Genomic DNA, 25877 nt, shown 5'->3' with positions numbered 1-25877 from the left:
GCTTGTAAAGGTTAATAACATTTCCACTGAAACGGTATATTTGGTTAAGATATTTTGCTGCCATCTGCTAGAAAGTGGGACTTATATCAGCATTCCATTATTTTATTTTATCCTTTAATTTTTTTATTGTGTTAGGTGCTATTACTAGTTGAAAAAATAACAATAAGCCACCCATATTTTTAGCACTGCGGTCAATGGGCAGGAAATCACTGAAGCACCAAACTAACAGTCTGTAAGTTATTGTGCGGTGTAGACTCCGCACCCTTGCAGGTCTGTGACATCCTGTAAGTGGAGAATCACATATTCCTTATACGTATGGTAGTTACCGGGAACGAGAAATGAAGTACTGCATTTTAACACTTTAATTCTTAGGAACTCGATCATCAAAACAACCTTAGAGTATGTTCTTAGACCCAAAATTAAATGAGATGCTGCTGTACAATGGTGCAAGTCTGTCCTTCCCTTTTGCAGTCTGTCATTAAATATCTGTCTATTCCTAGCTCCATAATGCAATAAATGCTTTGACTTTCCTTCTTGGCTGTGCTTGATGTTACTTGTGCATTGTTGTAACTCCATTGACTTCAGTGGTTTTACTGGGAACCTGAGATGAGGATCAAGCCTTTAAGATCTGTCAGGAACCACATGTCTATTGTATGAACTGGGAAGAAATTATTTTCAGTGATAGTACACTTTGTTCCTACTGGATATTAAGCTGGTTTCAGTACTGAGATTTCAGTAATGAGAACGATGTAGCCATTAACCAAGTGTTACTGTAAAATATAACCCTCTCTTAATACAAATAAGAATAAACCAAAAAGTTTGAAATGATCATCACATCGTGAACCAAGTTAAAATCTCAAGAATAAACATTTCTTTAAGCCTAAGAGTTGTTTAACAATGGTGCTTGAAAATGTTTTACTTCTTGTATTGGGCTACTACCTAGGAAGTTTGCTATGATTTGGGCCAAGTTTTGTCAAGAAATTTGCCTTTAGGGGCTTTCTTCGTAGAGACTGGTTATATACCTCAGACCATAAATAAAATTGTGAATAGTGTGCTGAACAACATATTTCACACATGGAAACACAGAAACACTGGACAGTGAGATATTGCTAGAAAGAAACCAGAAAGGATGTTTTATTCTTCTCTTTTACTCCAGGAGAGGTATGGGTAACTGTACATGTAAATTAGAGTTGCCTGAAGGACTCTGTCAGCCATTTCTGCTTTTATTTGCAGAAAGTTCTCAAATACTGGACTTAGAAAAGAGTGATTACAAAGGCTACTTTTAGAAACATGAGGTAAGATGACCTCTGTGGTCTTTGGCCAGTGTGCTTTCTGTTCTGAGAGATACAACTGAAAGTCAAATATGGCAACAGGTAAAGAAATGAAAAGGAAGTGTGATATTTAATGCTGAGGAGCATGATTTTTGTAGGCCTTAGGACGTATCCACTGACTCACTGATGTTTGCTGATGAGGCTGCAAGTTTGGTTTATACGGGAAACTGTGCTGTTGAGTTTAGGCCATTTAACGTTTTACAGTAGACTGAACTTGGCGTGAAATTCTGTTTTATTTTCTATCTGATATAAAAGGATAAAACTGGAGTGAAGACGCAGGCAATGGTGATGTAGTGTGATTTCTGATCTACTTTGACTAGAGGTATGACCGATGGTTGAAATTAATGCTACTTCCTAAGTACAAATTATTGCAGGCTGGATGATATCTTTCTGCAAAGGAAAAGGCCCAGGAATGTTACATCTGCTTTGTGTTTTCATTACAATGGATTTTTCTGTTTTTCTAGTACTCAGATAAACTGGCTTCAGGAGTCTTCTGGGCACTAGCCCAGGACACCATATCCCTCAGCAGCCTTTGCTCTTTGTGTCCGTGCCCTGGGCGCAGATGTGTGACGTGTTAGCTGTGAGAGCAGTGTGGTGGGGGTGGTTGAAAAAAAAGAAAACGGAGCAGAGTGCAGATGTGAATAATTGAAAAAAAAAAAAAAAAGCTATGTGGCAGTTTACTTGTTTTCCCCTTTCTTTTACCTATAGTTTTTTTTCATCTGTCCCCCTTTATTTCCACCAGCCGTGTGTGTAAGCACGCACCACCCCTGAGCTGTACTTGAGCAGAGATAACAAACAGCGTAGTAAAGGCTAAGAGCAAAACCCAACAGCAGAAATATTTACGTATGTATGTTGGTTTTAAACACTTCTTTCACAGACAGCAATGTGTTTTCTCCTTTACAAGAATGCTCTGACTTACCACGTCTGTGGCATTCGCTTTTTTCATTTGTTAACTGCTACTTCCTCTTCCATTTTTATGGTTTTTCAGGCTCACAGACCTAGTGTAATGGTGAACCTAGTGCTGATTTTTATTCTTGTGTAATATTGTCACATTACGTTTCAATGGGTGTTCTTCATGTACAGTATGACCTTCAGCAGAAGAATGGAATTCGTGACTGTAACAAGATGCACTTTAATTTTGCAGCGTTTTCACATGACTATGATGTTGAGCATTTCCATGTTCATTTTGCTTCTGACTTGATAGTGGTAAATATGTCATAGGGAGTGAAGTTGGACATTAAAATCTTACTGAAAATTATACACAATGTTTTTAATCTCATAATCTTGAAAAAAAACTGTAACAAATTGTATTGGTTACGGATAGATATATATTTTTTTTCCTTTCTTGGATAACTTGCTATAACTGCTACCTGGTACAAGTTGCTAATGAATTAACACTTGCATTCTTTCTGTAGGAAACATAGGCATAGCTTAAGCCAAAATTTAGAAATAGTGCTACCCTCGTTTCTTGAAGAACTAATGCTATGCTTTGCTTTGTAGAAAACTTATATACTAACTTTAATGACTACCAAAATTCATGAAATAAAGTTCTTGGGTAATACTAGTCAGTCCACTCTCTAGATGATCAGTTTCTGAACAAGGAACATGCCAAAATGGATTAAAAACCTGATAAATGCAATATGAAACTTCCTCTAGCTCCATGGGCTGTTGTAGGAGAGGTCAATGTTGTAGCAGGGGTCAATGGCTGTCAACGTGATGCAGAAAATATAATTAAGCTTCCAAAGACATAAGAATGGCTGTGAGATGAACAATTCACTTTCTTAATTTTTGCAAAAAGCTAAAAAGCATATTTTTCCTATTTTTGTGGAAATTATAAATAACAAAAGGAAGGGGGGTTTTGTTTTTTCATTGGAAAGTTAACTATGTCACTTTGTTTCCTCTATTATCCCCTTTCTCTTTTTGAAGAGAAAAGGCAGAAAAGTAATTTGTCCCATCAAAGGAAAATTAGAGCTAATTTAAATATTTGCACTGTTATCAGACATCAAGGTTTTGTGAAAACATTGTTTTTAAAAGAAATGTTACAAAAACTGTTCTTGAAAATAGTTTTGTTAGGACGCAGCACTTTCTGAGGAAGACCGAGATCTGATCTCCACAATTTGCTTGTTACTCTTTTGCCCTGGGCCTGATTCTCAGAAGGCGGATGGCTTTACTGTGCGTACAGATTTGCATCCGCAATAACCTTTCTGTACTTCACCTCTGTAATACTCATTACTTCCACACCACGTGTTTGAAAGTCAACTGTACATTTAGATATCGGGGTTTTAGGATCTTAACTGTTGATCTGCCAGGCATGTAAAATGTCACTTGGCTGTTTAGCAGCCACCTCACACCTGTAGTTGCCTGAGAGCTGGCTCCAGCTCAAACCGATGCAACTAGGGGGATGCTGTGCTACTTGCTGAAGCAGGTGTGTCTCCTCTCCAAGCACCCAACATGCGGGCCAATTCATGGGAAAAGCAACTGCAAGTGCTGACCCACTGATGCCCATAGTTTAATGAAAAGCATGAACCCCTTCCCTCAGTGAGGGCTTTTGAACTCCTGAAGGTGTCTCCAAAATTGGCTGTGTGTGTAGGATCGAATTGATTTTGCTGTCCCAGCCAGAAAGGCGATTTTGTGCCTTCAGCTCAGTGGTGGTTCTTGACCCATAAGTAAGCTGATCTACCCACTCTCCAGAAATTAAAGTTCTCCTTTCTCACAACCAATGTAATCTTTTTTTTCCCCACCCTAGGAATCAATTTTCCCTTCCTGTATCATCCATCCAACCTCATGTCAAGTACTTTTCCTATACCCATACTGTTCTCTGACTTTTCTCCACTCTTATCCAACCTATTGCTTCTGTTCCACAGTGCCGCAAACCAGTTACTTCCAAGATGGTTTTTTAGGGTGTTCCTCAACCCTCTTTTCTTAGGTGAATGCCTTAAAGTTATGCTGCCCCTTTGCTCCAGGAACCCTATAAACAACAGGGAGGGGAGGGTGTGAAAGTCTGTCTTGGTTTAATGCCTTTCTCCAGCAAATCAACCGTAGGAGGTTTCAGAAGTAAAATTTATATCCAGATGCTAACTATTTGCCAAAAGGCAAATTAGCTAATTATATAATGAACATGGAGTGCCTCACAAGCAGTTGCACAGGGCTTGGCAGCTCTGCTTTCCAAAGTAAGTGAAATGAATTCCCCTGCAAAACCGGCCCAAACTTGGCCCTGATGCTGCTAATAACAGTTTGGAAGCACCATATCATAAAATCGTCAGATAGGATCCCTTTACTGTTTTCTGTTAATATTTTTTCTCTTTCCTGACTGTCTTCCCCTCTGTTATTTTTTAAAAGTTTAAAAAAAAAAGAAGTTAAAAAAAAAAAAAGAGGGCAGAATGTGCTACCAAATTTTTCTTGCAAATGAGAATGCAACACCGTTGCGTTTGTGGAGCTCATATTCAGGGTGCCATCTACTGGCACGCAGGGCCGATAACGCTGTCAGGAATCTTAATGGAGTTTGGGCAGCAAAGGATTTGTACCTGGAAATCCTAAGGGAGCAACTTTTGTAACTTGTTCCTTTCCTTTATGTTCTGCAAGATCTCCTTCGCATTCAGCAGCATCTCACCATGCTCTACACTAAGACAAATAACATCTGTTGGTGAAAATGTTGAGGTTTGGGGTTTTTTCTTTTCTTTTATTGGGGTTCCAGTAATTTTTGTGCCTCAGAGGATCTCTTTGTACTACTCTGATGTGTGTTGATTAGTTCCAGTTTTGGGGAAAATTAACTAAGGTTCAACGAGATTAGAATAAAATTTTTCAGAAGATCTGTCATTGACTGACTGCTCCTACGTGAGACCCAGGGCATGACTTTGTCACATTATTGAACTTTTTTACAGCACATCATGTACTGCCAACAGCAGACAGACACTACCTGATTAAAACTCATAATGCTCCCAAGAAGAGATATGTCAGAGTTTTATAGGTGGGAGATTTCAGAAGAAAATCTGAGAGATGTGCTCTAGCCAAACATTGGATCAGTGACAGAGCCAGTGTTCCTCTCGTCTCTCGAGTCTGATCAGCTCTTCAGCCTGGAGCCTACTGAAAATCTGTTGAGAAGCAATTTTGGTTTGATACCAACATGAAATACAAAATGGTTTGACTCTCCAAGTTTAGAAGGTGGAAAAAAATCATTTTCTGCTTACTGCTGCTTCAGACCTTACTGCCAAAATGGCAAAGTGTCCCTGCGACATGGGTTTGAGTGGTGACTGCTCCGAAGGGTGGTGAGAAGTGTCTCGAAGAGGAAGAACACACAGTGTGGTCTCCTAAAGGTCCACATAAAGAGTTTTCCCCAGTGTTGTATACCAGCTCTGCAGCAGAAATAGACATGCTTACTCGCAAGTGGCAGGAAACAGCTTTAGTGATTTTTTTTTCTCTTCTCTTTCTATGGTTTCTATCGTTCAACTTTGGTAGGGATCCTTGAGTAACTGATTCAATTCAGGAAACAGCCACTGGGCATAAGCTTTACTATTGCTTTTGCTAAAGTTAGCGTTTCTATCACGGCATGTAAAGGTGAATGACTAACGGCTAATATTGAGGCACTTACTTTTCATTTCACTCTTGAAGAATGGTGTGTTTCCTTGCTTTTCCATATCTCTGGCTGCTTGAGTTTAAATCCCCCTGAAGATGTTCAAAAGCCACCTGGGCATGGTCATGGGCAACCAAATCTAGGTTGTCCTGCTTGAGCAGGGGGGTTGGACCAAATGAGCTCTAAAGGTTTCTTACAACCTCAACCATTCTGTGACTGCATGATCTCTCATTATTGTCCTCTACATCTAAGGTAGTTTCCCGTAAGGAATTGGTTTATCAGGGCCAGGAGAGGGTGAAGCTATGAGAGCTGTATGCTCCCACCAGCACAATGCCCTGTGATTCTGCCCAGAGACATGCAGTAACGCTCTTCATCTTCGTCTCCCACCTTCACTCTGGTATCACATCTTCCTCTGCTCTGATGCCTTCATAGAAATGGACTTTCTTGAAATCAGGGAATGTCATCTTTTAGATGTTTTCAGATGTTGCTAGAAAAAGTTATGCTTTTCAAATCCATTTGGAAAATGCTGGTTTTCAATAGTTTCCTGGCTCTATAGTTGGGAAACCCAATTCCAGTTTATATAGTATCTCTTCTTACACATTTTCTCATACAGTTGCATAGCAATATAAATAGCAACTTTTCTTATGACTCTCTGCATATTATTTCACCCATGATTTACGTATAGTAGTGCCAGGGTGAACTAGGAGGGAGAAAAATAAAGCAAGTGTTGTATATCACTGTCCTGGTGTTTTCTACAGGAAATATAAAGCAGCTCTTGCTGATGGAAAATGTTTTGGGAATTTGAATAGCTAGAACAGTTTGTTGAGTTGCACTGTTGCCGAGACAGGAGGTTGAACAGCAGCACTGCTGGAGAAGGTGCTCATTCTGTACAAGCTCCCCCTGATCCCTCCAAGTGTTTGAGAGCTGACATGCTCAGCCATTTCTTCATTTCAAACTGTTAAAAAGGAACAGAGAAACAAAAATCCCATCCATACTCTTGGTAGAGTTGTTAAAATTAAGGAAAATTTTATTAGATCCGGGTTTGAATCTAGGATGCTCACAGGGTTGCAGCGTGGTCCTGTGATGCACTTGTAACATGCATGTATTGAACTGTGGAGGTAAGATATGTTAATTGGCTTCCCAGCATGTGGTTTTCCTTTGCAAGATTTAAAATGTGTACTGTGAGCAGGGCCAAAGACAAAGTGTAGTGGCTGCCAGCTGGACGTGACAGAGGCTTGCAGGGAGATTACACCGTGGAGGAGAATGGCTTTTGAGATAAGGATAATCTTTTACATAAACTAACTCTTCCAAGGCAGTTTGGATGGGTGAGTGATAAGGACAATAATGAAACTACAGGCTGACACAGCTGATAGTTATCCTGGTGTTCAAAGATGATCAAGATCTTGCCAGCAAGATAACTCAGCTTCTTCTCCCGACTACAGTGACATACACATTGATACATTTTTGTATGAAGGGTCCCTAGATTAATGCTGTTATTTTATGTTCTTCAGGTCAACCCAGTAACCATGGAAAGGTCTACAACTTCTGATACGGCCTCTGAAAAGCCTAATCCTTCCTACCACTGTACAGGGGCTGTTCAAATGAGGATCAAAAATGCCAACAGTCACCACGATAGACTGAGCCAAAGCAAATCTATGATTCTGTCCGAGAACATCAAAGTTGCTGAGCCTGTAAGTAAAATACTCCTAATATTTTCTGAGTCTTCCAATTTTTTAAAAACTACGGAATGATCTTGAGGATGCTTAAGATACTGGTTTCATGATCATCCCTTGCAAGGAGGGATTTAATGGTACTGATACATTTTTAGGATTGTGGCTAGGCATTGGAATAGCAATTTTCCTTCACTGAAAGACAGAATTTGGCTTTGGTGGCTGAGATCATAGCATCTTCTCAGCATTTCAACTCTCAAGTGTTACAGTACTTAAAAATGGCTGCTGTAGAGAATAGTACTTAAAGTATCAAATACGTGCCATGATTTCTCAAAAGGCAAATGCTAAAACCAGACAAAAGAAAAGAAATGGAAATTACAACTCTGTAAATGAAGGACAACTTTGTTGACAGCAAAAATAAACCTTACTGTAAGGATGAATGAATTGTAAAAAATCAGACACTGAAGTTATCTTATTATTTTAATAGTTGACAGAGTTGAAAGAGTCAAGTAATTTTTTATCCATTACAATTTTTTTTTTACATTAAATAGTTAGTGATGAACTCTGTTGCCAGTTGCATCCCTGCCCCTGTACTCCTTCTGAGCTACTAAACAAACTGATTGGTATGAGTCTCCCCTGGTTAATTTTCTTCCATAATGGTGGCAACTTGCAGCTGAGGCCATATGATGTTACAAAATTATTTATGCAATGTTAGCCACTTTTTGGACTCCAGATCCATTTTGTTCTCAGAGAATGCAAATGAGCGAAAAAACTCTGTTAGCTGGGGACAGAGTCCCAGGTCTCAGTCCCTTCTCACAACCATGCCAGCCATTAATTTTTTGTTTTGTTGATGTAATGGATTCCTATGAAATATTCAGCTTTCTAACAAAGTTATTAAATGGAGGAAGCCTACAATAACAGCTGTATTTTCTTCCCTTTTTACTCTTAAGTCCAAATGCAAAATTCAAACTTATTTAGAAATACATTATTTTAATCATTAATTTCTCTGATATAGCTTAAGTCATTACACCTTATATTTCTGGAGAAAAAAAATCTGTTTAGATCTTAGCAGCTGATAAGATACTCATTTACCTTCCATTTAAACAATATTGTGTGCCTTAGACACACTGTACATGCTTCTTCCCTTTTATCTGATGTGAAATGTTCCTCCATTACAAACCTGAAACGATGCTTATAGTAATTTACTGGGAATACTATAATGTATTATCAGGAAGAACTGTACCTTTGAAAAAGTTTAAAAGTTAAGTATATTTAATGATGCCTAACATATTTTATTGGCTGTGTTTAACAAAAGGCACTAGGCTGCAGTTGTTTTTGACAAGCATGAAAACATCACAGCATGAGACTGCAAAAGGAATTATGTAGAGAAATTACAAGTGATCCATCTCTCAATGAATTATCCACCTCAATAGCCTGCAGAACTCAGCTACCAATTAACACCTACTTTATTACATGTTGGGATGTACTTAATAACTTTCATGTGTTTATGCACTATTACCTTGACTGATGCCTCTTGTACAATTAGGCATAATTGGCATATCAATATGCAAAAGTTAAAAGGATTAACCCTCTTAAAACTAATGAGCATTTCTGTATCCAGCTGCTAAATGAGACAAAATTAGCATTTTTCACTTTTGGGCAGGATTTTATCATGCAGTTTCTCATTGTTGATATTACCTTGTTACATAACTTTAGTTTTGGGGATAGTGTGCTGGACTGTTACAGAGCAAGGGCTCTAAAAAGTTAAATTAGACATAAATATTCACTGCTGCATTCCCATAACCATAGCAGGTACAATTCATGTTCAGTGGCTGAGAGCTGAAAAGTTGCTTTGTGTTACATTTGTTTAGTAGCTAATTATATAAAAGTGGAATTTTACTGAGTATATGTCATTTTACTAAGCAAACTTGGCTCCGACATAATAGATTGAAAGCTTGCCATGCTACTAATTTCCTTTCTATTTCAATTCTTTTCATCTCTTTTCACCATGCAGAATTTTCTGACTAGATATTGACAGACTGAAAGTGTTTTGGTGTATTTACTTAAATAAGCCTCTTAAAGTTGTTTGCTAACGCCCGAACTAAAAGCAGAATTCCTCAGGATCCAAACGTTTTCAGATACGTGCTTTAAACGCGGTGAGATTCCAGTTAAAAGAGCAGTGAAATATCAATTGCGTGTATCAATTGCACGCTGACATATCCGAATCTGTGCATGTGACTTGTGAAGGATTTAGGGGAAAGTGGTGGAGAAGAGTAGGCTCTGTCTGTCCAAGTGCCTTGAAAAAGCAGGGTCTAACTGATATACACACACACGCGCGTATGTATATATATATAAATATTTAGTAATCTTGTTTTAAAATTCGTGATGCTCTTTTCCAGTGCACTTTAATACACAGACTTCACTTTTACATTTAAAGGCATACAGATTCCTGCTAAAATACACATATTACCAGTATGTTAAGCAAAGCTTATTTTTTTGATTTTGTGCTAGAAGATAAAAAGGATTTATCCTGATCCTTCTATTTGGGAATTCTCTGTTTTCAACAGTCTGCCTCTGTTTAGGTGATGGATATAAACTATATATGTCCACTGATTAGGCATATTTTCTATTTTACGTTGACTGAATATTTTTCTCCTATCATCTGAGAGATTTTTCTTTTCAAAAACTAGAAATAGCTGAATAAGGGGCTCCGTATTACTCTTTTGCCACCCATATTCGACATGTGCACTATACTGTGTGTTCTATTAATAAATGGGTCAAATCCTCTTTACCCAACTTATGCAAAACCTACTGACTTCAGTGGATTAAGGCAATCAGCATTTGGCACATTTCGAACAATCAATAGAAATATGTATTTCAAAAACATATTTGGGTAAAAAAAAATAAAACTCCAGACAATAAAGGACAAAAACCAGGCACAAAACTAGAAGGATCACCGATGATTTATAGAGAAGAAAGTATATAATTTTCTCTAAGGGATTTGTTGTATTCTCAAGCATTTGCTGTGAATCTGGTAAGCACACCTGGGGCTATACTTTTGAAGGTGGACAGATTATTTTCTATAGTGTGACAAAGAAGGATATGCATAGTACATCAGCAGGGCCATATGCACTTGTGCATTTAATAGTAGTAAAGATGCAAATGTGGAATGCGTAAGTTAACTGATGTAAAAGCTAAATGTAGATTCTTGGGGGTTTACGTTATTTATTTACGATGGAAATGCTCGAGCTTTGTGCAAAGGTTGAAATTGATATTAATGTAGAGTTTAAAGAGCACAAATCACAAAGCTGGACACAGACTGTGGTAAGCAAGGGCTCTCTCTGTGCTTAATGTCAGTGTCTGAAGTAGCAATGTAAATGAATATTTGCTATTTTCATCTGTTAAACCCCAGGGAAGTGCATTTTGCTTCATTCAAAACAACTTCAAACAATGAAATGTCTTTTTTTATTGGTGTCTATATTAAGAATTAGAGCCTATTTAGACATTCCAAAATGTTAATGTATTAGAGCTTTTTCTGATTAGGTTAAACAAACTGGTAGGTTTATTTATCTCTCTAATGCATTATCAGGGAAACGGGAAGCAATCTTCTTTTGTTTCTTACTCCTGTGATCATAGAACACTTGCCAAAGTTATGGCTAGCCAAAAAGACAGAAATAAAATTGCTAAAAATATAAGCCTTCTGTTTAGCAGAGTTTTTGAGCCATATTTTGAAATTGCAGGGCTTGTACATGTTTACTTCAAATCAAGCTTATAGTCAAGTTTGAGGCTTTGTTTGTATAGATTGTCCTGAAGTAGATCCTGATATTTAATTAAAATGACACTAAATCACATTGAATTGATAAGACTTGGCATCTCAAACAAAGGTAATTGCCCGTATTGGTTTTGTACAAAAATAGAGCTGCTTGGAAAATGTGCAGCCAACACAGACTGTCAACTCCATTTATAGATCAATATGTGAAAACCATTGATCAGGCAGGCATGTGTAACAGTAACACTTTGCATTTATTTGTTGTTTTTATACCATGTTAAGGCTTACAGGATTATCGGCTTCCAAAATATTTTGACTTCCTCATAAATATGTTATCTGTTTAATGTTAATTACAAGACAGACTCCAGCCCTCTTTTTGAGTATTTTCAGTTTCATTGCTATGGGTAGTTTTAGCTGAAAACGGATTATTTCAATCTCTGAGAGATCATCAGGGCTTCTTTTATAGTATAGTTTATTTAGGGAAAGTTTTTGAGGATTCCTTTTTTTTTTTTTTTTTCCTCAGTTTACTTTTTTTCCTGGAGGAAAAAACAAATCTTGAGAAAATATTTCTAAAAGCAGAAAACCTTCTCCTGTCCTGTTGTGTACATATGAGGTGGAAAGGAAAAAAAAAAATCTCTTTAATTGTGTTCTAATAGTGACTTTAGGCTTTATTCTCTGCAAATTTTATTGTCATACAGTAGTCCATTATAGATGTACCTACTTTTATCACTGTAAGGAACTAGCTGTGTTCCTTTCAAGGTGTTACACAAATCATATAATAGAACTGGGCCAGCTGTAGAAAAATATATGAGCTTCCCATGACAAGTGTGGCAAATTGTTAATAAATGCAAGCTTACACCTTGCTCTCCCCAAATATTTCAGGGTGGGTGTGAAAGATTTGAGAGAAAGCAGTGAGTCCATAACAGAGGTCCAGTTTTACTTCTTGAACATGAATATTGTCTGAAAAAAAAAAAAAAAAAAGAAAATCAGAAGTGGAAAAAAAATAATCTGTTGAGTAACATCAGTTGTTGTCCTTTCTAGTGCAGGAAAATGAGAAATGAAGTGTGTCATATGTCCCCTTGCTGTATTCAAACTGGTTTTGTGCTTTCAAATCCTAGATGTGCTCTCTGGTGTGTGCTCTGCTTGCAGACTGCCTCATTCGGCCCTTGATTCCAGTTTTTCATCCATTTCAGTACGTGTCTCCTTTGCTCCCCACCTGAGGAGCTGCGGTGGCTCTGGGGCAGAGGCCCTCAGCCTCCACTGGCCACTGCTCCCGGGTGCACCCCTACCTGCTCATGGATGCCCTACATACCATAAAATCCTTTGACTTAGAGGCTGAAAGTAGAATATTAATGCATTAGAATATTTTAGGGCTCAGTTTACCTTCAATTTTTCCCAAGGGAGCAATGCAAGTTTCCTCCCAACCTTTTTCAAGATCAGCATTTAGTGTGCAGGCATTTTTCCAGGCTCAGAATGAGCCTTTTGTTTTTCTGAATTTTTTTTTTTCTTATATATATATATGCTCTGCGAGAAGGTATTCTTTATTGTATATTTGTATTCCAGCACTTCAACTGTAATAATCTTGGCTAAAAAGGAAGAAGTTAATTTTATTGTTAAACTCCCCATTTATTTCTCCTCCAAACACTTTCACTGTACCATTTCAGCTGCGTAGCTTGATAGGCAGCATCATAATGAGATCATAGAAAAAAGAAATAACCAGCACCTATTTCTTCTTAAAAGCGAGGATAAATTCATTTCAGCTCTATTAAGGGAGGGGTGAACGTAACTGGTTTGGCTTCCTTGTTAAGCCAAACTGAAGTTCAGACGAGACAGTATATGAGTCGGAATTGCTGATTTTGACTTTTACTCAGTGTGACAGAAGGGTAGAAAAAAGGTTCAAAAACCTCCAGGTTTTTTTTTTTTTTGGTGTTTCTTTTTTTTTTTTTTTTTTTTTTTTTTTTGCGATCTTACATTATCTCACGCTGTGAAAATCTTTACTCTATTTACCAAGCACAAATTAGTCTTGCCAAAGGTTCTGAAAGTTTGCTACTTCAGCTTAGATCGAAAACTTCAAAGAGAGATGCAACTCCACAAATTAGTGCATGTGCTCTGCCATGGCTATTTTAACATGAGCTTAACTACATTCGTTTATAATTTAGTACTGATTGAACGCTGCCATAAATGTACACAGGATACATTTTTTAAAGTTAGTCCTCTGATTACTAATTTGAATAAAAAACTCTAACCTTGTTAGCATCTGGACTTATTTCCATAATAACAACCCCTTCAGAACCTACAAAGTAATGAATAATTGACAACAAATGAAATGTTTTGATAGTTGTCGGCACAAAGCATGTTTAATGTTTTGTGTTGCTTCCTAGCTAATTATGTAGATGACACATTTGTCAGACCTTGACTGCCATTAGAAACGTGTTTCCAGAGGGGAGAAAAACAGGCTATTCATAGAGTAATTAACTAGAATGCTCAATGACCTGTGAGAGATTCAAATGGCTGCCAGTTCAGACATTGTTTTGTTACAGAAGCAGAGGGGTAATTAAAATTCCAAATTACAGTGCTATGATGAAGCATTTGTTTGTTGACAGTATACTCTTACTCTAGTTTGTTAATTCTTTTTTAAATTGCTTCTAATCCATTTTATAGCTTTAGGAGTTCCGTCTTTGAATTTACTGACAACTAATATTATGGTAAATTGTTCTTCGGCGGAGTACCGCGGGCTTGGCAGTTCCATGGGAGCACAAGGTGGGTGGGATAGAATCGCTGTTCTTTCCCTAAACTGACATACCATGTGCTGTCATCGAGACGCGGCTAACGCGGCACATCTTGTGAAATTATATGTTCATAATTCCGCGTTAGGGAAGATGTCTAGTTAGGGGAGGAAATGGTTCAGATGAAGTAATAATAATCAAACAAATTGAGGAAGGTGTCCTGAAATGTTAGAGGAAAAGCCTTGATACGGTTGGGGTGAGGATGACCGTGGGTTAGGTAGGCACTTTGGGAAGCCGAGGTCTGCTCGGTAACGGAGAATTGGAGGACAGTCCTCTGCATGAAGAAATCAAGCACAAAATATGAAGAATGGGGTATTTCGTAAACCTCGACTGTATCTTTGCCAACGCCCTTTGCAAGCAGTAATGGACATGACAGGCTAAGACGTCCTTTCCCGTACAAATGGGGACTCTTTGCAAGTCCAAAGTGTTAAAGTTCTCTAAACAATGAATTAAATGCAAGCCCGGGCGAAATATTTATTTACTTTGCCAAAAGTGAGAATATGGTTCTGTTAAAGAGATCTGACAGAAGTAACATGGTGTTTGATGCAGGAGAGCTGACAGCGGCATGGAGTGAGCGCTGATTATCCTGAAGACACTGTCAGCTAGGATTGATTTCCACTTTCTCCGTTTATGTAACGGTTCCTGTAATACAGCTGACCCCAAATCACGTTACCTTGTCATTTCTCTGCATGGATCAAGAAGAGATGAGCTGAAAATAGCTAGGCACTGACCTTGAACTTGCCAGAGAAGTGAGAAGTGACAGTGGGGGATTTTCAGTGTGCGGTCCCCGCACAAAGGCGCGGGTGCTGCTCTGCAGTTGCAGCAGCACAAGGGGGCAGAGCAGCATTAGAGATTACAGGTGAAGCAGCTGATGCTACAGAAGCACAAGTCTATGCCAAATGGCCTGGCTTTTTTTTTTTTTCTTTCTTTCTTTTTTTTTTTTTTTTTTTCCCTTTAAAAACTGGTTTGATGCTAGCTAAAAGAGCTGCTGACTCCAAAACGATGTTCCTACCATCCATCACTTGAAAGTACAATTATTTGCAGCGATGCTTAATACTGAAATACCTTCCTAACTGAATGCATTGCTAGGAAGTTTTGCATCCTCTTCATGAATTGCTCCCCATCGTTTTTCTATCATCTGGTAAAAGAATGAAACTTTTGCTCTATCATTAATAGACTTGTCTACAGTTTGGGGGATCAATGCATTCCTTAAAGCCTGCAAATCCCTTTGAGTTTCATAGAAAACACAGTGTGAATATTTAAAAAATATTTTTAAGCTGATAGGACAAACTAAAAAAGGGTAAAAAAAAAAATGAAGAGGTTTTGCTTTTTTTTTTTCTTTAGCTGTGGCATTTCTCTCTATTGCAATGTATATCTTGAGGGGAAAACCAAGAAAACTTGGTTGTGAAAATATTATTTGATTTACCGTCTAAAACTCATGTTCCACTTCTTTTGTTTCATATTTTCCTCTCATCTGTGCTTGCCTCTTAACAGCCCTTTTTGTCTCAGTAAGCTGCTGAGACACGAGATGCCAGTGCTGGCTCTTCTCAAGGATCTGGTGCTTTGGGGTATCACTGCTTGGTGTGAGAGTTTGGGGCAGGACCAGGAACCCCATAGTCATCCTGTAAGATGTCTGGCCAGACTTCCCACCTTCATTTGGGGACACCAAGGCATTGTGTGTGTGACAGAAAGGTGATGGTGGGCAGTCCGGCCCAGATCTTCTTCTTCTGCCTAACCAGTTGGTGGTTTCCTTAAAACGTGATCCTTTCCCTCAAGGGAATATCAGATGCTGCGGTGCAGGGTAGTTTGAGCACTCTTTCCTTCAATCTAATGCTTCCTACTGTTTGCTCACCTTGTTAGACATCTTTGGAAAAGAAAAATTTTATTATATCTTTTTCCATCAATTAATTTCTTTTTTCTCTTCAAGACACTTATGGAAATAAACCATGGTTTTCCAAACTGATAGAAAAGCAGGTAAAGAAACACTCAAAAAATATATTCCAGGATAGTGTTAGTAGTTCTTCAGTAAACACAGGGAAATGTAAGAAGTAAGAGTGTGTTTCTTCTTTTGAAATTATTGTTTTTACAACAATAAAATATGGAATACCAGTGGTAACTTATGGTAATAATTTGGCCACAGCACATAAGATGATCACATCTTGAAGACATCTTGTTTAAGAGCAGTGTACAGCTGCAGGTTGAGGTTACCTTTTCTTAGTGGTAACTGGTGACTAGGACGGTGTAACCAAGAAGAGTTTAGAATGAAAAGGACAAAAAGACATCACCCTTTCATTCGTTTTTATCAAAAATGTGCAAAACTGAGGGATATGATATTTAATAAGGCAAATCGTAACAACTCCAAATGTTTTTCCCCATTGTCTTAGCTTGTTCAAAGCCAAAGGACAATAATATTATTGAATCAAGTGCTTGTAGCTCAAAATGTTTTTGTTCCAAAACTCTTCAAAATGAAGACTTTGAGCTGTCCTGGTAAGGAAACTGAGGAGACTAAGAAAACTTAGACATGAGGTTTTAACTAAACAGAACCCCTTGAATAGTATTATTTTCTGTGATTTGTCAAATTCAAATTGAAATGATCCCAGTTCTTTTGTATCATTTTCATTATTTCACAGTCAATTCCATGCATCCTTGTGGTTTCTTGCTAGTAGGAAAAACTTATTTCCTGCATCTGTTCTGAATGTGCTTCTCAGACTTCTAATTTTTCTGCTGCTTTATCCTGTAAACAGTGGCATTCAAGTATATAGACCTGTTCACGACACTGAAATTGCTATCCTGATGCTAAATATCCCAACACAGTATAAAGCTACACCTCTTTGCTTCAGGAGTGAGATAGTAACATGACGTGATGCTAGAGAGATAATATTTTGTATAGTTAATATTTCAGTTGGCTTCCATGATAGCCTTCTGTTGTATTTATTTATTGCGGAGAAGGAGCTAGACTGGAATTTGCCATGTTTTCATGTCCCAACTTGGACATTGGCCTGCCAAGACATTTTTAGTCCTTTCTTCTGTTTCTCTACCTGCAAAATGGGACTGAGGATGATGCACGTCTCCTTTGAACACATTACAGAGTCTGGCTCAGAGCTGGGTCGACTGTTATGTTTCAATCATGCTCATTACATAGATAATTCTATTCTCATCATATTAACTCTATTAATTGAAATGGAATTATTCCACAATTATGCTAGTGTAACTGAGAGGGAAACTTGGCCCCAGGTCCTGTACATTTTCCTTATCTATATTCTCGGTGCTTAACTATTTCACTATATTTCATCAAAAAAAATTCTTGTTTTGGCTTCATCATTAATCAGTTCTGTTCCCTTGATTCTATACTCATGTGCTTTTTAGCAGCATTGGGTTTCTCTGAGGGCTTTCATGTTTTATAGTGTATATTTCAAAAAGTCTGCTTAAAAGTATTGTTTAAAAGAGTCTCTTTGGCAATACGTGCCAGTGCACACCGTGACAAGGAACATAAACTGTGGAATTATATTCCTCTTATGCTATCTTTATGAAGTACTGTATTACGGCTAAATTGTGGCATCTAACACGTTTCCTTTCAAAATGCCATAAGATTTGAAATATGTAGGTACTGAAACTGAGATGATATCAAACTTCCTGTAGCTAGTCTTGGGCACCTGACCTGCATAGCTTCCCACAGGGGAAAAGTAAGCTCCATTTCTTTAAATTTCCAATGAGAAGGGACATGTGTCTCCTTGCATTGAGTTATATTATATCACATCATGTGACACAAAGTGACCCGATGCAACATGACAGGAGAGGTAAAGAACCAGGGTTGGGGCTTTTTTTTGTTGTTGTTGTTTATTAACTCAGTGAAATAATTGCGCTACCGATGCAATGAAATGGGGATCAAATTATTTTGTGCATGCCCTAAATACACGTGCTATTGCATAATATACAGACATGCTCACTAAATGTTGTTTAATGCACTGAGAAGAGGTTTTAAAGCAGACAGTAGAGTGTCCTTGTTAGGCAACGTGCCTATTCTTAGACAAATAGTTGACAGCAGCATTCTCCTGCCCTAAATCAGATCAAATTCCCTTTGAAGTCAGCTTTTTCTTTTTTTTTTCGCAGGAGCAATAAGTGCAGGATCCAATCCAGTCATGTTAACATGGTAATATTTTGGTTTTGGTTTGATTTCTTGTTTGGTAAGGTTCATAGCCTTAATGGAAGTAGGTCTTGGTCATCTGTGATTTTCTGCTTCTGGGTGGGCATGTGTACACTCACTGCGACTTCACGGCCATGGCAAGAGTGGAATTGAAGCCTTCCCCTTCAAAGTGCTCAAGACCTTACACCTTGAGAGAAAGAAGGAGCTTTGCTTTTCAGTGTACAGCCTGTGGAAAAAAAAAAGAAAATATTTTTCTCAGTATTTCAGAGACCAATATTACTAATTTATGTTTGTTTCTTTAGGGACAGTACTGAATAGGCCTAATCTTTAGAAACGGTTTTACTCTTCTTCTCATGATAATTGAGTATCTGAGCTGGCACATATTCTAACAGTTACACTAAGAAGTTGCATTTAAGAGTACAGCCAAAACCCAAATAAAGCAAAAAAAATATGTGCTATCCTTTCTAATCTCTGAATCTTCCCCCATTTTTGGAATCAAATTTGAAAGACTGAAATACCCTTTCCCATTTTCCCTTACTTCCCCCCATCCACCCAGAGCTCTGCAAGAAATATTGTTTTCCTGGATATTTCATCCATGGCCAGAACTGGAATTACTGCAGCTGTGATGAGCGAATCTGTTCTCATGATATCTCTAGCCCCAAGGCAGGTAGAAAACCCAGACGAGCTTCCAAACTTTTGTGTGTTTATTTGGACCAAACCTCGGTTTTGGACCAACTGAGCTTCACATCAGCATTTCTGTCGTCCTTAAGAGCTCATTCTTCTTGATTGTGGTCCTGAAGTCAGACTCTTACTTTATAACTTCATTACACAAAAAAACCCCCGTGTTTAAAAATTAAAGTGCCAGGTGCCACCTCTTTTCAGTAGTTGGCTACTTCAACTTTGAGCTTTCCATTTTTTATCAGCAAATGATAAACTGAAAATTCAGTGTTCCCAGTTTAGATCTTTCTCAAAATTAAAATGTAAATCTAAAGTGGCCACCTGTAAGCACTAAAACCTGAAGACATTTGGACACAAGTTAAACAAATTGTTTAAAAAACTGCCAATTGGTTGCATCAGATTTTAAGAATAACTTTGCAGGGAAGATCCAAAATTTGTGTTTTAACATTTTCAGGCCTGATTTTCTTTTTTCAGTGTGTGTGTGATATTTTTTTTAAGACCAAGAAATTGAAGAGGCGGGAAAAGAAATAACATGACTGTAGATAAACTATTGCAGAAGAATAAGGATGATACCACCATGAAAATCTCAAATACGTGGGAAAGGTTGGGGCAATGGGCTGGTGACTGTGAAAAGCACAGAGCAAGTAGGGAGCTGAGGGACTTGGAGGCAGGTGGGCTGGAAGAAATGAGGTGGGAAAGGGGAATTTGCTGCAGCTGTGTAGAGCTGTGGGCCCTGGCTGGAAGAAGGGTCATGCTCCTGGTCTGTAGAGCTGATGCTTTGCTGGCAGCTTGGGAAAAAGCTCCTCATCTGTTGTGTGGCTTAGCTGAAAGTCACGCAGTGCACATCCAGGTACGTGTGGACTCCTACATATGGTGTTTTGTAGAAAATTTTTAATTACACTGAATTTGGCTGAAGTTTCTAATCCTCCAGTCTTGTGGGTTGTATGATTTTTATGATGATCTAAACAAGAGAGACATCCTAGTATACTCTGAGCACATTACGTGCCCGTGCACCACCAGCTCCTTAAAAATGGCATTGTTTCCCAAGAATCTCTTTTGGGTTTATTTTTTTTCTTCATGTAAATTCTTTCATGGTTTTATGGCAGATGAGCCTGATTACATGAAAGTTTACCTTTAAAATACTTCCCATTTATCATGCAGTTTCCTTACCTAGAAAATCCCAACACAGCCACTGCTAATGTTTGATAAGATTTGTACCTGGTAGATTCTAAATTACATTAATGCATAAAGCTGGCGATGCCAGGCTCCCTATTGTTACAGTTATTAAAGCTGTAACTGAAATGATATCTTTCATATTGATCTTCAGCTAGCAGCTCTTATCCAGAAGCTTTGTTTCACATTAAAGACACTAATGATTGTCTCCACAAAATGAGCAGCTTAATAGTTAGAAAAAGTTAAATGGAAAAAAGGAAAAAACTTTGATAGCCACCTTTGATAGCTCTTCATTCCAACATCTCTCACAGCCACAAAGTGCAAGCCAAGCATTAATAGACCTTTTAATAAAATGACTTAAAAGAAATCAATGGGATTTCTCACAAAGCCTAATTTCCAGCAAGTTATATTATTTAAATGTTTGTATTCCTTCTGAACAGCTCATGTCCTCTCATAGCTGCCAGGGTTTTTCCTGGAATTTCTCAGACTATCTTACTAGGGTTTTCACTTTTTTATTTTTAAGAGTCTGGTTTTGATTTATTACCTTATTGATTTTCTTTTTTTAAATGGAGAAAATATAAGTCCTGTTCTCTTCCAAGGCTGGCAAAATTTCCTGTAGACACAGAGACAATAGCAAACTGTCTATCTGGGGAGCAGTCTAGTTAGATGTATATATATTAACTAAGAGCCTTTCTGAGTAGTCACAGGTACTTTGGTTCCTTCATGGACTAAAAGAAATCTCTTTCCTTACCTTCAGGCGAAAATGGTATATTCTATCAGTACAGCTCTCCAGTTGCAATTGTGATAAATGTATCTGCAAGACCTGAGGCTTTGACCTAGGCAGGAGTTTGCAGGTGAAGAGAATATTATTGTACTAGTGTTTTTTTTCTGGGAGTTTTGGGTAGGCTTTCTGTTAGTTTTTAGTTTGTTTGCTTCTTTTGGCTTTGGGTGAAGAGCGGCTGCTGGATTTCTTTTTGTATTTAAATAGATTTTTATTTTTTTTTTCTCATTTTTGGCTATGGCAGACAAAATGCAACGTAGGTGCTTTCCATTTTTTCATGCAGTATAAGCAGAGAAATACACATGAAATTTTTATGATCTCTGAGTATATTTGTTGTACTTGACATGTGATGTGTATCTATTTAAAGGCTGATATCAAAGAGAAGGACAATTTTTGGTGACCAGCAGCAAAACCACAAATTGTCCTATATAAATTCTTTGGGAAACCCTGGCAACATTTATTATTTTACATAAAGAGAGGTATAGTATGCTGGGAAGGTAGAATATGAGGTATCAAATTAATTTGTATTACTATAAACTGTATTTCAACAGAGATGATACCCTACATGTTCATTGTGGGATGGCTTTTCCATGGTAAACTCTAGTCAATCTGCAGTGACGACTAAGTCAAATACTTCATACAATAAATGTTCTTATAAGAAATCAAGGGGGTGAAAAAAGAGGGAAAGAAAATAGAATCATGTTTAAGAGAAAAAAAAAACACCACAAAACAATCACAAAAAAGGGTGGGCTATGCATGGGTTCACAGCCACAAAACAGCATTTCCTGCATCTCTCAATATTCAGCCCTTATTCCTGCTTCGTTTTTCCCAGGCTCCAGTGGAATAACCTGGATTAAGCTAATGCAGGGACATGTTTTGGCTGTTTATTATTTATTACAATTTTAGTTCCAGGTTTCAAAAACAATTAGGGAAACTGCTTAATAGGAAAATGACTCTAATTACTTGTTAATTGAGGTTATCTGCTCCACATTATTCAAAACGTAAATTGTGTTGACACTTGTACCCAGATATGATTACTTAATAAACAGACTGAAGATGCATCATGAATGCACGCACCCCCAAAAAGAGGCATTTTATTTTTCTACTCTGGTTTGCTCATCTGAAAAATGTTAAAAAAAAAATGTATAATTTGCATTAAGATCAGTTATAGCATGATAGTTCAAAACCGTAAATTATATGCTTCAAATAGTGAAAAGATGAAGTACTGAAATTTGAAAGTGAAAGAGTTTATTAAGCTTACATATAATATGTTCAGGTAAGGTTTGCACACAGTAAGAAACAGGGTCACATAAAGTATGGTGTTACCTCCCGACTAAACAATTTAGCTGATAAATCAAGTATCTGGATCCAAATAAAATACCAATGGAAATATTTTTCACATTAGTATTGACTCTTGTGTTTGATTTTGGGGATCTACAGGAAGAGGAGGAGTGTTATTTTCTTGAAAAATAAACTCATTTAGGGATGAGACAGACAGGGTTCTGAACCAGATTATATTTTCTAGAACAAGATAATTCTATAGTGTAAGAATAAAAACAAAGTATCACCTTTTCCTTATAAAATAGCGTGCTCTAGGACCTCTATTTACAGAAATAAACAATCCCTATTTTTTTAAAAAGGCTTAGGCAGTGATTTAGATTTCATAGTAAGTCATTGACTAAATGACATATAAGACCATGATTCTATGTGATGGAAATCTGTGTATTTGCTGACCACGTCAGTGTGGGTACAATCAACCACTTTTAAAGTATTGTTTTCTGGGTTTGGAATTTTTTTTTTTTTTTTTCAAATATAGGTTGAAAACCTCATATTTTCCTTCGGAAATCAAAAATGTTTATTACGGGGAGAAAAAAAAAAAACAAAAAAACAACAAAACAGAAAGAAAAGACGAGAGGTAACATTTTTTTTTCTAAAGACATATCTAGTGAAACTGTTGACAAGAGCAAGATTTCACGTGTGTTTCGCCTTGAAATTTCCCTGTCTGAAATCAGAGAAAGGCCTCAGTTCAGGTAGAGAAGATATGATTTCATCCTCAGATTCCATTTCTGTGTCATAGACTTGGGTCTATCAATTGCTGAGATATTTTTGGAAATGTGAACCTCTACAAGCCGTGGTGGCCAGGCAAGGGAAAGGGGAATGCAGGAGAAGAGGGGGGAGAGGAAAAAAGTTAATATTTGAGATAAAAGCTGGCTGATTGCACATTTCATGGGATTATTTATTCCCTAATATGCAAGCAAAGCTCTTCAATCTTGGATTTTTTTTTGATTTGTATTTTCCGTAGCTAAATACCTTTTTAAGGCATTTTCTACACAAACACTGTTACTCTCTTCTACTTCAGATTTTGCCAAGAAATGAGGGGAAGTTGCAAAGCCCAGAAGGATGGAAGTTTTAGAGCTGTGTTTGTGCCCATTAATTTTCTCTTCTATGATATTTTCCCATTTTCACTCTGTTTGACATTGAGCCTCAGCTTTGTTCCTGACTTGTAGCCTATGGCAGTGGAACGGGGAGATGAGACATCACGGAGATGTAGAGCACACATAAAAAGAGAAGATGTGTAAAAACTGAAATGACATGGCAGCTGAAGCAGCTTGTTGCTCAGCTTGGTTGCATGTTTGAGTGGAGAAAGCGAGGTAAATTGTGATATGTAAGAGAATAACACTCGACAGGGTGTATGGTTGTAAGGTATATGGATGCTCAATCATGTGGTGAGGCAGAAGGCTAAAGGACAAGCGCCTTCAGTATCCGCACAGTCTGTAGATATCCGTATGACCTACAAAACAGAGGGTGTTAGGCTCAGAAAAATATCACTTACAAAGCATATGCAAGCAATTTTAAGAAAAGAAAAGTCCATCCATGCTATTTGACTACCTCTTAATCTTTCGGTAAATATTAAAAGGATAAAGTTATGGGGAAAAAATGCACCGTCACACGTTTCTGTGTACATTTGTGCCATAAATAGATGAATTCTCACAGTATTACATATGCAAATAACCATTTCCACTTCCCACTGGTTATACTTAAACACCTATTAGAGTTACATGTGTCTTTATGTTAATTTTTCTGAACATTTACAACAAACACTGTATCTATGCCTGAATGGGTTTGTGTAATAGATCTGATGATCTTCAAATCTGGAGTAGGATTTTTTTAGGTCAGTCTGCATTTACAGCATTTTGGATATTTCAGGTGGGAAGATGATGGCTGTTTGTATACTGATATTGGAACATTTAAAGATATTTATTCAGAGAATTTTTTACATTTTGATACTTCTAGAGCTATGTAGAAAATAGTTTACAAATTAGTTTCTATGGCAGTGTGTAATAAATTACTGAATTTATAATATAAATTATGATTTACCGGGATTTATCTTCCATTGTGTTCCACATTAACACACACACATGCTTAAACTTACAAAAACATTTAAGCAGATATTTTAAAAATCATCATGATGCAGTATGGCTGCTTGCCTCTGCCTTTCTGAATGTGTGTGCACCTGTATAAATGAGAGAAATTATCCCATTTTTGGTTTGGCGACTCTCCTTACAGATAAAGAGATGACTGTATAAAATGTAGTGCACTGCAAAATCTACTTCATTATTTTAGCACATGGAAATTGTAGATTCCAGGTAATTTTGTTCTTTCTGTAAGACAGTGTGCTGTGCATTTGCCATTTTTTAAATCTATAATCACTGCATCTATGTAGTGACAAACAGATATATTGACTAATTGACTGGTTTTTGTAATGACACTCGTTACAGAGCTAGATAGGTCATTTAACCCAGGGAAAAGCAGTTGAATACTAAACTGTATAAAATCTTCCCTGTAACAAACTTCCCCCCAGATATCTTTTTGCTGAGAAGAATCCTGGAAGCACTGCAGTGTAGGACAAAACTGATACTTTTACTGTATCCTGGAGTTTTCCAAAATCTTTAAGTTCAGAACTCTGAGCACAGGAATAATTTCAATCTTATTTTGTCTGTAATTTTGAAAGCTTAATGCTGTGCTGTCACAGACACACGCTTAAAACCATGCAGCTATTAATAGTGATGCTGGAAAAGCAGCAACAGTCAATAAATATTTGTGGGGTTTTGAGTTTGTGTTTGTTTGTTGTTGGTTTTTTGGTTTTATGGTTTTGTTTTTGTTTTGGTTTTCTTTTTTTTTTTTAAACCATGCATGATTTTAAACTGGTGATGAATTTTCCGTGTTATTAATGACTAGAGACATGTTGAATCACATCTATCAGTGATGCTAATTTTAGAAAAATTAACAAAACTTAGCAAAATTTTAGGAAACTTAAATAAATGTCATGCTGGAGCCTTTAAGTTTTCTGGGGCAGTCCATGCCTGTTGATTTCAGTCTAAAATAAATATTGGGTTGTCATGAAAATTACAAAATGTTGAAAAAGGGCAATCATTGTGTCAATACTAAAAAAAAATAACATGGAAAAAAATATAGGCAGATTAACCTAACAGAGTATTGGGTCAACTAATGGAAAAGCTGTTGCAAATTTCAATTAAAAAAACCCCATGAAGTTAGGAATATCCTCGATATCAATCATCATAACTGAACAAAAAACATAATTAAAAAATTAAGAACAGCATTATTTTTTTGATGCAAATCTCGTTGAAAAAGGCAGCCATATTTGTGAAGTATGCTGAAAGTTTGTAAGTCACTCGACTTAATAGTATGTGACATTCTGATTAAATATTAGCTATGTGCTGTATCAGTGAAGCACATGTTAAATGGATTAAGGACTGATTAATTTACACGTTTCAGAAAGTAGTCCCCGGAGAATCATCATCTACTGGGTGAATTTTTAGAGTTGTTCTCCAGGGACTAGTATTAAGCTTGACACTAATCACTCTTTTTATCCATGATAGGAAAGTAAATAGAACAGTTCTAATAACATTTTAAAATAAAGCGAAGATTGATGGACTGGCAAATAGGTCTGGGT

At 37.2% G+C, this 25877-nt stretch overlaps 1 protein-coding gene across 1 annotated transcript in view; it reads left to right on the top strand.

The window, feature by feature from the left end:
- ARHGAP15 (Rho GTPase activating protein 15) overlaps positions 1-25877 on the top strand; it is a 333370-nt gene that overhangs the window by 9546 nt on the left and 297947 nt on the right. Inside the window, exon 2 of the mRNA XM_074145377.1 lies at positions 7413-7592. Coding sequence (XP_074001478.1) covers positions 7428-7592 — 165 coding nt within the window. The 5' untranslated portion in view covers positions 7413-7427. The remainder of the gene's footprint in view (positions 1-7412; positions 7593-25877) is intronic.

The sequence above is a fragment of the Numenius arquata genome, chromosome 3 (assembly GCF_964106895.1).
Source record: "Numenius arquata chromosome 3, bNumArq3.hap1.1, whole genome shotgun sequence".
In the NCBI taxonomy this organism is placed as follows: Eukaryota; Metazoa; Chordata; class Aves; order Charadriiformes; family Scolopacidae; genus Numenius; species Numenius arquata.
This window is presented reverse-complemented; position numbering and strand designations above follow the sequence as displayed.